At 40.4% G+C, this 14,548-nt stretch overlaps 1 protein-coding gene across 7 annotated transcripts in view; it reads left to right on the top strand.

Moving 5' to 3' along the window:
* Positions 1-12,696, top strand: part of ZMYND11 (zinc finger MYND-type containing 11) — a 161,242-nt gene extending 148,546 nt beyond the window's left edge. For all 7 annotated transcript variants that reach the window (XM_077808348.1, XM_077808347.1, XM_077808346.1 and 4 more), the window contains 3 exons: positions 4,835-5,107; positions 6,005-6,190; positions 10,353-12,696. In XM_077808348.1, the coding sequence (XP_077664474.1) occupies positions 4,835-5,107; positions 6,005-6,190; positions 10,353-10,475 (582 nt within the window). In that variant the 3' untranslated portion in view covers positions 10,476-12,696. The remainder of the gene's footprint in view (positions 1-4,834; positions 5,108-6,004; positions 6,191-10,352) is intronic.
* The last annotated feature ends 1,852 nt before the right edge of the window (positions 12,697-14,548 follow it).

Here is a 14,548-nt window from a genome sequence, read left to right as displayed (position 1 = left end):
CTTGAATTGATATGCAAACTAGATACCATTAACTTGGGTTTGAATGGAGACTGGAAGTGGCTGGGTCATTACACATATTGAGTCTATTTCCTTAAGTTAAGTATCCTCACACCTTCTTGTCAACTGTCTAAATGGGCCATCTTGATTATCACTACAAAAGTTTTTTTCTCCTGCTGATAATAGATCATCTTAACTAATTAGCCTCTCACAGTTCGTATGGTAACTTCCAGCTTATCTGTATGTGTATATATATATATATATCTTACTATATGTTCCATTCTATGCATCCGATGAAGTGGGCTGTAGCCTATGAAAGCTTATGCTCTAATAAATTTGTTAGTCTCTAAGGTGCCACAAGTACTTCTGTTCTTTTTGTGGATACAGACTAAGACGGCTGCTACCCTGAAACCAGTAATACAATAATAATCAATAATAATATCCAAACCCCAAAAGGGGGCCAGTGATCTACACAGGGATGGGTAATCTAAGAAGTATTATGGCTGCACTTGGAGAGGTTTTTAATGGCCTGGCATAGTTTACCTGAAACACCCCGCCCTATTAGCAGGTATTGATCCTACTGGTAAAGATTTAAGAAAGTTCAAATAACTTTTCTGAGACAGGTGGATTGTTACCCCTCCCAGGTATGGGGAGATGGAAATGGCTCTCTAAGAGAGAGGGGCCAGCATAGTAACTGAGTAATCCCCATTTAGGGACGCTAGAAGCAACCAAGTTTAGACTCATAGACTTTAAGACCAGAAGGGACCATCAGGATCATCAAGTCGACCTCCTGCACATTGCAGGCCACAGAACCTCACCCACCTACTCCTGTAATAGAACCATAACCTCTGGTTGAGTCTTACCCGCCAGACACCTAGGAAAGAATTCTCTTTAGTAACTCAAAGCCCTCCCCATCCAGTGTCCCATTACCATCCGTTGGAGATATTTAATATTAGAAGTCACAGATCAGCTACATGCCATTGTAGGCAGTTACATCCCCCACCCACTGTTCCCTTTGGAAGGCTGGTCCAGAACTTCACCCCCCTGATGGTTAGAAATCTTCATCTAATTTCAAGCCTAAACTTGGTGATGGCCAGTTTATATCCATTTGTTCTTGTGCTGACATTGGCACTTAAATAACTCCTCTCCCTCCCTGGTATTTATTCTTCTGATGTATTTATAGAGAGCAATCATATCTCCCCTCAGCCTTTGTTTGGTTAGGCTAAACAAGGCAAGCTCTTTGAGTCTCGTCTCATAAGGAAGGTTTTCCATTCCTCTGATCATCATTGTAGCTCTTCTTTGCACCTGTCCAATTTGAATACACCTTTCTTGTATATGGGAGACCAGAACTGTACACAATATTCAAGAGCAGGTCTCATCAGTGCCTTGTATAATGGTATTAATACTTCTCTATCTCTCCTGGAAATACCTCACCTGATGCATCCTAAGATTACATTAGCCTTTTTCATGGCCGGATCAGATTGGCAGCTCATAGTCATCCTGTGATCAACCAATACACCCAGATCTTTCTCCTCCTCTATTGCTTCCAACTGATAAGTCCAGCTTATATTTCCTGAGTGCCCGACTTTGCAATTGGCACTATTAAATTTCATCCCATTTCTATTACTCCAGTTTTCACAGTCGTCCAAATCTTCTTATATGGTATTCCAGTCTTCCTGCATATTGGCAATACACCCCAACGTTGTGTCATCCACAAATGTTATTAGCACACTCCCACTTTTTGTGCCAAAGTCATTAATAAAACTGTTAAATAAAATCAGTCCCAAGACCAATCCCCCAGGAGTTCTACTAGTAACCTCCCTCTAGCCTGACAGTTCACCTTTCAGTATGACCCATTGTAGACTCCCCTTTAGCCAGTTGCTTATCCACCTTTCAGTTCTCATATTAATCCCCATCTTCTCCAGTTTAACTAATAATTTCCCATGTGGAACTGTCTCAAATGCCTTATTGAAATTCAGATAGATTAGATCCACTGCATTTCCTTTGTCTAAAAAATCAGTTATCTTCTCAAAGAAAGAGATCAGGTTGGTCTGGCATGATCTACCTTTTGTAAAACCATGTTGTATTTTATCCAATTTTACCATTTACCTGCATGTCCTTAACTACTATTTTTTTTTCAAAATTTGTTCTAAGACCTTGCATACAATTGAGGTCAAACTAACAGGCCTGTAGTTTCCCGGATCACGTTTTTTCCTCCTTTCTTAAAAGTAGGTACTACAGTAAAATCTGTTTTATCCGGCACGTTGGAGGGATGGGGGGTGCTGGTAAGTGAAAAATGCCGGTTAACTCAGAGGGAGGGAGTTTGGGTGTGGGAGGGGGTGCAGAGTGCGGGCTCTAGGAGGGAATTTGGGTGTGGGAGGGGGTGTGAGAGGGGGTGTAGGGTTCCGGATCCGGGGGCCGCTCATCTCAGGCGGCTCCCCACAAGTGGTGACTGTCTCCGCTGGTCCTAGGCGGAGGCATGGCAGGCGGCTCTGTGCACTGCCCCTGCCCTGCCTCATGTGATGGCTCTGCAGCTCCGATTGGCTGGGAACCACAGCCAATGAGAGCTGTGGGGGCAGCGCCTGCGGGCGGAGGAGCGCACAGGGCCACCTGCTGCGTCTCCACCTAGGAGCAGCCGGGACAGGTCACCACTTGCAGGGAGCCGCCTGAGATGAGCGGTCCCCAGATCCAGCACCCCACACTCCCTCCTATACCCCCTCCCACACCCAAACTCCCTGTCAGCCCCACCCAACTGGACTATAAACCAGAATTTCAATGAAGATCAGAAATGCTGGTTTATAGAGCTTTCTAGTTGGCAAAGTGACGGATAAAACAACTTTTACTGTATAATAGCAGTGCTCCAGTCGTAGGGTGTAACCCTTGAGTCTACAGATTCATTAAAAATCCTTACTATTGGGCTTGCAATTTCATGTGCCAGTTCCTTTAATATTCTTGGATGGAGATTATCCAGGTCCCCCAGTTTAGTCCCATTAAGGTGTTTGACTTTGCCATCCACCTCAGATGTGGTAATTTCTACTTCCATATCTTCATTTCCAGTAGTACCCCTGCCCCGTCCCTAAACTCCTTATTAAAAACTGAGGCAAAGTATACATTTAGGTGTTGGGCCATGCCTAGATTACCTTTAATCTCCACCCATCCTCAGTGCGTAGCGGTCCCACTTCTCCTTTTCTTGTTTTCTTTTTATTTATATGGCTGTGGAAGCTTTTACTATTGGTATTAATTTCCTTTTCAAGGTCGAAGTCTGCTTGGCTTTTGGTAGTTCTTACTTCTCCCCTACACTTTCTGGCCTCCAAGAGGTAGCTCTCCTTGCTGATCTATCCCATCTTCCATTCCTTGTAGGCTTTCTGTTTTCTCTTAATAACTTGTTTGAGATGCTTGCTCATCCATGTTGGTCTGCAACCCTTCTCTATGAATTGTTTCCCCTTGCTGAGATACAGGCTTCAGATAATTTCTGCAACTTTGGCTGAAAGTAATTCCAAGCCTCTTCCACATTTGAATCATTGAGTTCTTCAGTCCAGTCCACTTCCCTAACTAATTCCCTTAATTTTTTTAAGTTTGCCCTTTTGAAAACAAGAACCCTAGTTGCAGACCTATTTTTGTTTATCCTTCCCTTTAGTTTTGGGAGAAGACTTGAGCCGAACTTCATGTTGCATTAGTGTTCCTTTTGGGTCAATAAAGGCAGACCCAGAAAAGGGTTGAGATAGGGCTCTAGTGCATATTTTGAGAGCGGGTTTGGAACAGTGCCTACTCATTGAGGTTATAGTATAGACTGTTTTGCAGTTTTTGACCTAATGCAGGCCTCTGGATCGGCGACCAGATAAGGGCAGCTCTAAGAAATTAATCAGGCTGACATGTTACATAGCACTTGGTAGCAAAAGGGAATACACAATCTACCTTTTAATGGGTATAATTTCTGTACTCGTCATTTAGGCAACAACAAAGCATAGCCCAAGCAGTAGACATTGTGATAAATGATAGTTTGACATTGCAGAGAATTTGTTAATTATCCATTCTGCATTAAGTGGTTATCAAAATAAAAAATAATAATCTTTTCTTAGAGGAAACAAACAGGGTTTTTTTGTGATTTTAAACACTTCAAGTTCCTGGTCTGGGGGATGGAGGTGAGGGGGTAATATTACTTATATCTTAAAGAGCATGGACCACTAGTATTATTCTGTTACGAACTGTGAGCTAAATTCAGTTCTACAGTAACTGTGATTTCTTCCCTGGATAATTATGTAACTGCACAATGCTTTCATGGTCATCTGTGTCTAGTTCTGTTATTATTAGTAACACTTGGCATCTGATTAGCCTTTCAGTTTCAAAGTGCTTTTGAAACAATTAGTTAATCCTCTCAGCAGCCGTGTGAGGTAAGCAAAATCTTATAAAATACCAAAGTAGCCTATTGGGCCCAATTTAGCCCAGCGTCCACTAGAATAAACTCAGGTTTAAGGGCCCACATCTAGGATCCCTGTGAGAGGGTGTTAGTGAAGAGAGGATGCAGCCACCCCTTCACTAAGGGGCTTGTGTGGATGCAGTGTAACCCCCAAATGGGCAGTGCTGGCTGAGAAAGGGGCATGGCAAGGATGACATACTGAGATTCGTCATGTCCTTTGGAGCCTTGGCCTCGGACTAACGCTGCCAGCACTCCATCACACTGAGCACCCTCCAGGAACAGGGTCTTGGCTAGTAAAGGGGGATGTTAACGTATGCCTAACTTTGCCAGCTTCAGTGTATTCGAATCCTTCCTTTTGGATGCTAAGAGTTATAGTCTGTCCTGGACATAAGTGTTAGAAATTTTGCTCTTTCTCTGTAGGAGCCAGAGCCTGAAACTGAAGCAGTAAGTTCAAGCCAGGAAATTCCCACAATGCCTCAGCCCATTGAAAAGGTTTCAGTTTCAACGCAGACCAAGAAGTTAAGTGCCTCTTCTCCAAAAATGCTGCATCGGAGCACCCAGACCAATAATGATGGAGTGTGTCAGAACATGTGCCATGACAAATACACCAAAATCTTTAATGACTTCAAAGACAGGATGAAGGCTGATCACAAGAGAGAGACTGAGAGAGTTGTACGAGAAGCAGTGGAAAAGGTAGCCCTCACCGCAAGTAACCCAAAGTGTACACACGTGGTTTGGGGCGGGAGGAGATTGTTGTCTTCTGTCATCTGTTCTTAAGAAAATAGGGAAAATCCTTTTTTAAAGTGCAACTTTCAAAAGAAACTGTGTAAAAACAGCATTAGTTATTGTATTTCAGAGAGTCCATATCAAATGTGCTTAGTTTATTCAGTATAGTTGTTTTTTTCTAGCTTCTATCCCTGCAGATGCAACCTGCTATCTGAAAATCAAGCTGTCTTCATTCATTCATTATAATTGACCCCAGTAACACTTTTCCAGCTCGTTTGATTCTAAATTATGCCTTCAGTCTTCACCTGTGTGATGTCATGCGGTGGGATTATACAGATGTTTTTTATCGTCTCTTTAAGTGAAACTGAATAAATAATTTTCTTGTCAGTTATTTCATCTTGAGCATTAAACAGTTTGGGTCAGATTGAATCTTTAAATGTTACCCTTTGAACTCTTCCACCCATTGTGGTTTTTTCATACTTAGTGAAGTTTCTTTGCATGGGTTTTGTCCAATCTGCTCTTACTGTAAATTTGTACAAAAGAATTAAAAAAATCCCTTGTAAACTGAGCACATCTGATCTAGAGTCATTGACACAATACACGTGGAATCCTGTGATGCTGCTTTGACAGAGTTGCCTTGCATGTAGAACTACTGTAAAGTTTTGATTGTGATCTATGTATTGTATGCTAAATTGCTGGAGTCAGTTTTTTATTTGTTTTTAAGCAGTAGAAGCTTCTACATTTTCCAAGAATGAAAATTCTACTTTGTTTGACCTCCATCTACTATGGTAATGGTATTTAGAGGTAGCCAAAGAATACAAATACGCATTGACTTTCTTTACTGACTTGCTTCCCTTATCCCAGCTGCGTACAGAGATGGAGGAGGACAAAAGGCAAGCTGTAAATAAAGCTGTAGCCAACATGCAAGGAGAGATGGACAGAAAGTGTAAGCAGGTAAAGGAGAAGTGCAAAGAAGAGTTTGTAGAAGAAATTAAGAAACTAGCAGGTCAGCACAAGCAACTGATTTCCCAAACCAAGAAGAAGCAGTGGGTAAGTGTCAGGATTTATTACCAGTGAATAACTGAAAATGTTTAGTACAGGCGGCAGGAAGCATGGATGTGCTTTCACCATTACTGTTAACCACTCTGTTCTCCCTGAGCTATTAACCTTGGGGTCATCCTAGTCTCCCCTCCTCCCTCTGCTTTTCCTTGCCACCCTAATTGCCAAATCTCTACTCCATGCCTTGGTTATCTCTCACTTTGAGTTCTGCCGTCTCCTCATCTTAGGCCTATGTGAAACTAACCCCACCCTCTCCAGCCCATCAAAATGTTGCTTCCAAAATAATCCTTTTTTCCTATGGCTACAATCATGTCCCTTTGAACCACTTCACTGCCTCCCTGTTATGCTATGTATGCATTAAATTATTACTTTATTGTCTTGCTTTCCAAGCCCTGCGTGAAGCAGCCACTTGTATAGGATAGCTATAAGTATAAGTAAGTATAGCTAACTTGTCTCCATTTGTATTCATCTGCCAATGATGCCAACTTTTGTTTCCTTCTCTCACAAATGTCTCAACACCTCCTTCTATGGTACCCTGTATACATGGAATGACTACCCAAAATATATTTCTCAAGCTTTCACCCATCCCTCCTTCACTCCTAAAAACTTGAACCTCTAGCAGCATATACAAAAAGTGGATATAGTTACACTTGAATAAAACAACTGGAACTGGACACGTAGCTCACCCATGTATCCCATTTCCCCATGCTTTGTGTTTTGTCATTCTAGATTGTAAGCTTCTTGGGGCTGGAAGTATGTCTTCCTATATGTCAGTACAGCACCCAGCAAATTTTGGCTACTAATGCATTACAAATAATTATTAACATGTAATGCTGCAGATTTCTAATAGGATGTAGATGGAAAATTTGTTACTGTCATTAGGAGCAGAAGGTCTACTCTAACACATGGACTGTTTAGAGAGAGAGAGCGAGCATGCAACTAAACATCAGACAAAAGGTGGACTATATGTAATGTTTAAAATGTGGCATTAGGATTTTGATAGCAAACTATAAAATAAAGGATGTTTGGCCTTAGATCTACTATACATCTCTCCTGCATAGATCTTGCCAGGTATATAGGGCTGAGTCTTGTTTTAATGCCTCACCACAAGGTGGCACTCTCATCTTGGAAACATAATGGATGCCAGCACTCAGCTATCACTTTCTTCCTCCTCCTTCTCACAGTGACCAGCTCTGTGTCAAGCCAGTATCAATGATTTTTTTCTTTCCACTGACAATGGTTGTTCATATTCAAAATCACTAGTTGTGTCTATTGTTTTTGTAGTTTGAGGATACTCTGTAAAAAGAAAACTATATCCCTTAGAAGAGAGAAGGAAAACGTCAAGTAGGGACAGTAGATCCCTTCCTAAGTATCAAAGATTGTTGGTGGTTTTAAAGAGGAATCGAATATGTCAAACAACACAGCTCCCATAGAATTATCTATCATTCTACCAGTATCTCACTTTTATCTCTTGATGGAGTGTGATTTAGTCTCTAATAGTGATGTACCCTCAGTACTTACCTTGAGAGCCTAGATAACTATTTAGCTGTATAAGTGTCCCCCATAGGTAGAATTTATGATAGATGCACACTTGCACTCCTGCTGTCCCTGTTAGAACTTGGAATCATTCTAGTTTATTGTGATTTGTTTGTCATGTTTGATAACTTTATTCAAAAGAAAGTGCTAATTGATGCACTGGTACCCATTCCATTGCATCTCACGGACATGTGCAAACACCACCTCCAAGTGAGGCAGTTACATGTTATCCTTTCTGATGCCAGAGAGCACTCTTGACAGTCGCACACAAACCTAGGGACCCGGGAGTAGGTCCATCAAATGCTGCCTTTAGTGAATCATTCCATACAGGCAAGTCCTGTCTCACATTTTTAGAAAAAAACTTGTTCAGCCTCAAACTGTTGGAAATGGTCCAAATATGCAACCCCTCAAAATGATTTTTTCTCCAGCGGTAATAACGACAGACGCTTACGTGCAATACTACTGCTGCGTGCGGCTATTATAGTAATGATACCTTCTTACTGAAATCTCTTATAATCAGCATATACCAAATGAGTTGTAGTGGCTTTGCTTATTAATGGTTTTGTGATGGATAGCCCAAAGCCAGGGAAAGCTTTTATTATTAATTACACGTTTCTATTTCAGTTACGCATAGAGACCACAATTAAGATCAGGACTCATTGTGCTAAGTGCTCTACAAACACACAGGGAGACATGGTCCCAGCCTCAAAGAGCTTACAGTCTTGTTAATGGGTTGAATTCTCTGGTGGTATAAATCAGCACAACTCGTTGGACTTTCACGCATTTACGCTACTAGAGAATTTGGCTCTAATACAAGATGCAAAATATGGGTAACAATAGGAGACGAGGGGGTGGAGGACAAGGTTAACAGTCATAAGATTATGTAGTGTGATCATCTCGAAAAGTCAGATTCAGAGTTAAAGCTGGCAATTTGCTCCCTCTCTTATGGGTATCTGCACGTAGGATGATATAGGAGCTTTATGTCTGAGACTTATGGAAGACGTGTAAGAGGAGCAGCAGGCTCTCCATCTATGGATCTGAGTTGCCGTCCTCCATTTTAGCTTTATTGAAGTCTCCTAGCAAGCAAATGTGAATCTGATCTTTGGCTGACTCCCGTGCTCTGTGTAATGTAGAGGCATGCATCTGTTCCATGTTCCTTTTCAGCTGATATTCCTAATGGCCTAGACAGCCAGCTTTATGAAATCCAGGAATATGGATCTCTAGAGGATATTTATTTGAAATGCTACAGATAAACTGTCTATAGCTGAGTTATAAAAAGAAAAGGGAAGGGATTCCAGTTGCAGCTTGGGCAGTCCCTTTATTGGTGATGGTTATTGGCTTTTGGCTTAGCCAATAGAAATTTTTTTCTTCTGTCTGTTTTAGTAAGCTGTAGTTCTTCAGGACAATTGGGTTTGTTTCCTGAGTAATCCTTCATCTTATATTGTAACCACGTGGGACATAAAGGAAGATGGGAAGTTTCATGAAAAGTGAAATCCTGATTCTTTGACTCGGTGGCTGCATGTGGAGAGGATGCGCTGTATTCCTCCTCCCGTACCCTGTCATACAATAGACATCTCAGTCTAGATTTTCAAATGTCCCCTCGCATTTTGGGGGAGTGCCCAACCTGGGACTTCCAGGGCCTGATTTTCAAAGTTACTGAGCACCTAGTAATAGTGCTTCCCTATTGTACAGGGATACTTCGAGGTTAAAATGTAATGCTTTTGAAGTGCTCAGATACTATAATGATGGGGGTGATATAAAAATCTAGAGACTGTGACTTGTCAACAGATCCGGTCCCAGTCTCCTTGTCAGACAAGTTATTTTCCTGTTAGCTTGCACCTCTGTTGTACTACAACAAAACAGTACAAGCAGCACTGCCCTGACACTCAGGTAGAAAGAAATTAAAGGCAAAAGATTTTAAATATTCACCTTTCAGAACCAAATCCTTTGAATTCTGAAGGCCTGTTCATCCTTCTTGAAGGGCCCAGGCAGGAAAACTTGAGACTCTGGAAGTTATTGCTGTGTAAATCAAATTCATTATCACTGTGTTGAGTAGCAGAAATTCCCTTTTCATATAAAGAAAAGCCTCCACAGCCTAAGCAGAGCAGGGTAAAGAAGCCTCAGCTGAGTAACAGAGCAGCAGACCACTGGTGATCACGGCACTTCATTATGTAGTGAAGTGGCCAGATTTTCAGAGCTGCTCAGCACGCACTCACATTGTTCTTGAGAGGCGGATGTGATGGAGTCTCCATTGTTCTCAATAGGAGCTGCCGGGTGCTAAGCACCGTTGAAAATGAGGCCACTTCATTTAGGTACCCCAAACTTTTTGGGAAAATTAAGCTCTGTGTATTCAGGCGATGAGGTGTGAGTATAGGCTAACTTTGCAACTATCGAAGTCTTCCTCAGGGGATCTGCTGAAAGAAAGAGCAGTCCTTACGTAGCAGGGGTGAAAAATCCCCCCTGCATTTGGCTACCACCTGCCTAACTAAAAGAGGAATACTCCACAGTCTCTACTGAGGCAAGCAAGTGACAGAAAACAAACGAGCAGATGAGAAACAATTTGCATTTGTCAGGGTTGCTCCTAGGAGTGATAGTAATCCATTTGTTCTCTCTGCAGTGCTACAACTGTGAAGAGGAGGCTATGTACCACTGCTGCTGGAATACTTCCTACTGTTCCATCAAGTGTCAGCAGGAACACTGGCATGCTGAACACAAACGTACCTGTCGCAGAAAAAGATGAAAGATTTAGTCCTCCCCTAGAAAACCACCCCGATGATTGCTATTCTCAGACACAGCGGTTTTTGTTTCCAAGAAGCCAAAATTGTTTAGAATTTGCTTCCCATTTTGCACCAGCCTTTAAACAATTTTCGTAAAGAAATTTTGCACAGTAGTTTCAACCTTCTGTTTAATGCTCCTCCGAAATTTTGTCAGTCTACTGAATTTAACATCAGTGGGAGCAGGTTACTTTAAATAATTTTAAATAGAGGATTTGTTGCATTTTAAAACATTTTTAGGTTTTACAGAGATTTTAATCTTTAAAAGCAACAGATTTAAAAAGAAAAACAACATGAGCTTAATGAGAGGAACACTTAAAAGTTAGATCTGAATGTAAGAACTATAGAACTGTTTCAGAAAAAAAGCATACTACCTTGATGTAACATTTATTTCCTAACCTTGGTGAGCTGGTTTTGTTCAGCTTAATTTTACTGTTTAAAGGCATTATCTATTGGTTATACCAGTGGGTACATGATTGAATTTAGGGAACAGGGTTGACACAGCAGGTGCTAGTCCTGCCTATTTTTTCTTAAACGTTTCCCTGTTGTGTTTTTTTCATTATTTCTTTTCAATATATAACTTTTATAACAAAATATTAGCTTTGATCTTGTAGTTTCAAATCACAGGGGACTGGGGTAATTTTTGCTGAGCTGGATCTTAGAGAAAAATGAATATTTAAATTTTAAAGTTTGCACATTTCATCCTTGTCCTAACATGAGTGCTTGTAACAAGAAAAAGAAAAGCCAAAAAAACTACCTTTATTCATACATTGAATTATAGACGAGGCATAAAAATATCTTTAATGCTTCCCCCCTCCCTCTAAGCCCCCAACCCAAGGTCATTTGACAGCCTATTATCCAGTGTCACCTATTCCATTGCAACTTAATAATAAAAGGAAAAATAGCACTTAAGTTTCACAGAAGCCGTTATGTTTGTAGTAATGGGTCATTGCCTATTAATGAGCTCCATCACTGTACTCAGAATGAAGAATAATGCATGTTAATTTTCTTGTACTAAAGATGCCGTGATTTGTAAAAAGTCTGTATTTTGCGGAATGTCTGGATTAAGAAGCATTACCAATAGGAATGGATCGATAGTTGAAAAATGATTTTTTTGTTTTGTTTTATATATAGTTATATGAATTGCATCCATATTCAGAGACAATTTTTTAAATAGGTGTAAAGCTTACTTAAACAGCTTTTCTTTTAAAGTGTCTCACCATTTTAGTTTCTTTTAAAGGTTGGTCTTAGACTGAGTCAAATGCCCATTAATCATCCTAGCTATTTTTTGAGAAGTTAGAGGAATAATTTGTAAATATTTATTTAGATCTTTGATATTTATTGAAAGCAATTACATGATGGAACGATGGAAGCGGAAGAATCAGGAGGAAAGCCTTTCAAAAAAGTTTTCTTTAGGATTTGTCAGGGTCAGTATAAAGATTAAAGTATAACTAAGTCTTCTGTGAACTGCCATTGAAATCCTGATCTTTTTTACTTACAGTGGTGATACAAGTTAATTGATTTGATACTGCCAATTAATGCCCAATATGTTGAAAAAAACTACATGGTAAGTTGATTGGAAACAATAGTAACTAGTTAGTAGCTTGAATTACCACAGACTGTTATTGCCTGATAACTGTGTAATTAACGTTGGTCGCCTCTGTGTTGTGACGGTAAAACACATCACAACTAAAAATAAATCTTGTTCGATTACTTTACGAGTTCCAAAACTTCGATCCACCCCTATGAAAGCAAGTTATTGTGGAAATATTTTTGGTGTAAAATCATTCCAGAATATGTAATATTTAACTGATAGCTGCATGAAAGTAAGATTCGTGTTACTTTGGCTTTTTTGTCTCTGTTGACACGGTTGCACATTTCCAAGTTACTACAGCGTGAAAACTGTGTGTTAAAAAAAAGTTTAAAAAATTGTGGCCTGGTTTTGTATAAGTTTTAGGTAAAATTACAATTGATTGTTTTAGGAATCATGATTTAAAAATTAATTTTTCTGCAAATCATAAAGCTATATTAAAGTGTTGAGCTTAGCCACTATGCACATTGTAATTATTCATTGTGGCTGTCCAGTTCTATGATGCATTCTGGCATTTTGTAAGCTGCTCTGACTAGCAATATATAGAGTCATTTAATGTGTTAACATTGGTTAATAAATGTATTTAAAAAAAAAAACCTCGCTGCTCTATGAAAGTGTCCATGTTAATTCTGGCCTCTTACAGAAAATATACACTTTTTGGTTTCAGGGGTCTGATTTATAATGATAGCGATTTTTCAGAAATGCTATTTCTGGATACTCTCTCCCTACATTAGCAAAGAAAATCCCTCCATTTGGATGAAAAAATTCTCTGCGATTCAATAGAAATACTGTCTGGTATCTGTAGTAGGCGTGACTGGAAAAATCACTGTTTAAGGTTGCAAGATAGGGTCTGCATCTGAATCAAAGTCATTTCTATCATCAGTGTGTGTTTGTCTACCTGCCACCCTTTGTGTTATGTCAGAGTAACCAGACTGTCGAGGTCCAGGGGTCTATGACCTCATTGTTTGGTAGCTAAATGAATATCAGAAACCAGAATATACTGTTGAGAAACAACCTCTCACTTCTTTCCTGGGCCATTACTAGATATTATATACACGTCATGCTCATTTCAAAAGTTTGTCTCAGATACAGTTTTTCCCCAGGAAAGTATTGCTTTTTTACCCCTCAACAATCTCTCAGATATGTTAACCACTTTTTCTACTGTTCAGTCACAAACTTGAAACACATCTTAACATGCGACTTAGACAGCCGTGACAGGCAATGCCGGGAGATTACAGACTAATAGTAACAGCCATCTTGTAGATGAATACTGAGCAGGAATTATTTAGACAAGTGGTTTTCAACCTTTTTTCATTTGCAGACCCCTAAAAAAATGTGAGTGAAGGCATGGGCCCCTTTGGAAATCTTAGATATAGTCTGTGCCTTCCCCCACCCCTCCAGGGGTCCACAGATCACAGGTTGAAAACCACTGATTTAGAGCAAAGATGTTACGAGTATAATTTAACACTGGACACACTGGCCATGGGTAGGCAGGAATCACAGGCTTATAAAAAGAAAAGGAGTACTTGTGGCACCTTAGAGACTAACCAATTTATTTGAGCATAAGCTTTCGTGAGCTACAGCTCACTTCATCGGATGCATTCAGTGGAAAATACAGTGGGGAGATTTTATAGACACAAAGAACATGAAACAATGGGTGTTACCATACACACTGAAACAAGAGTGATCAGGTAAGGTGAGCTATTACCAGCAGGAGAGAAAAAAAACCTTTTGTAGTGATAATCCAGGTGGGCCATTTCCAGCAGTTGACAAGAACGTCTGAGGAACAGTGGGGGAGGAGGGAATAAACAAGGGGAAATAGTTTTACTTTGTGTAATGACCCATCCACTCCCAGTCTTTATTCAAGCCTAAGTTAATGGTATCCAGTTTGCAAATTAATTTCAATTCAGCAGTCTCTCGTTGGAGTCTGTTTTTGAAGGGTTTTTTTGAAGAATTGCCACTTTTAGGTCTGTAATCGAGTGACCAAAGAGATTGAAGTGCCTTTCGACTGGTTTTTGAATGTTATAATTCTTGACGTCTGATTTAAGTCCATTTATTCTTTTACATAGAGACTGTCAGGTTTGGCCAATGTACATGGCAGAGGGGCATTCCTGGCACATGATGGCATATATCACATTGGTAGGTGTGCAGGTGAACGAGCCTCTGATAGTGTGGCTGATGTGATTAGGCCCTATGATGGTGTCCCCTGAATAGATATGTGGATACAGTTGGCAACGGGCTTTGTTGCAAGGATAGGTTCCTGGGTTAGTGTTTTTGTTGTGTGGTGTGTGCTTGCTGGTGAGTATTTGCTTCAGGTTGGGGGGCTGTCTGTAAGCAACTTTCTCTTCAGTGTTTCCTGTCATTGAGCCACATCTGCATATGTGCTCTCTCCTGCCATCTATTCATTTGTTCCTTAAAGTTGGTGTGCTGTGGTGTACTAGCCACTAA

Source organism: Eretmochelys imbricata, chromosome 2, assembly GCF_965152235.1.
Source record: "Eretmochelys imbricata isolate rEreImb1 chromosome 2, rEreImb1.hap1, whole genome shotgun sequence".
NCBI lineage: Eukaryota > Metazoa > Chordata > Testudines > Cheloniidae > Eretmochelys > Eretmochelys imbricata.
The sequence above is the reverse complement of the archived record's forward strand: the minus strand, read 5'-3'. Positions and strand labels throughout refer to the sequence as shown.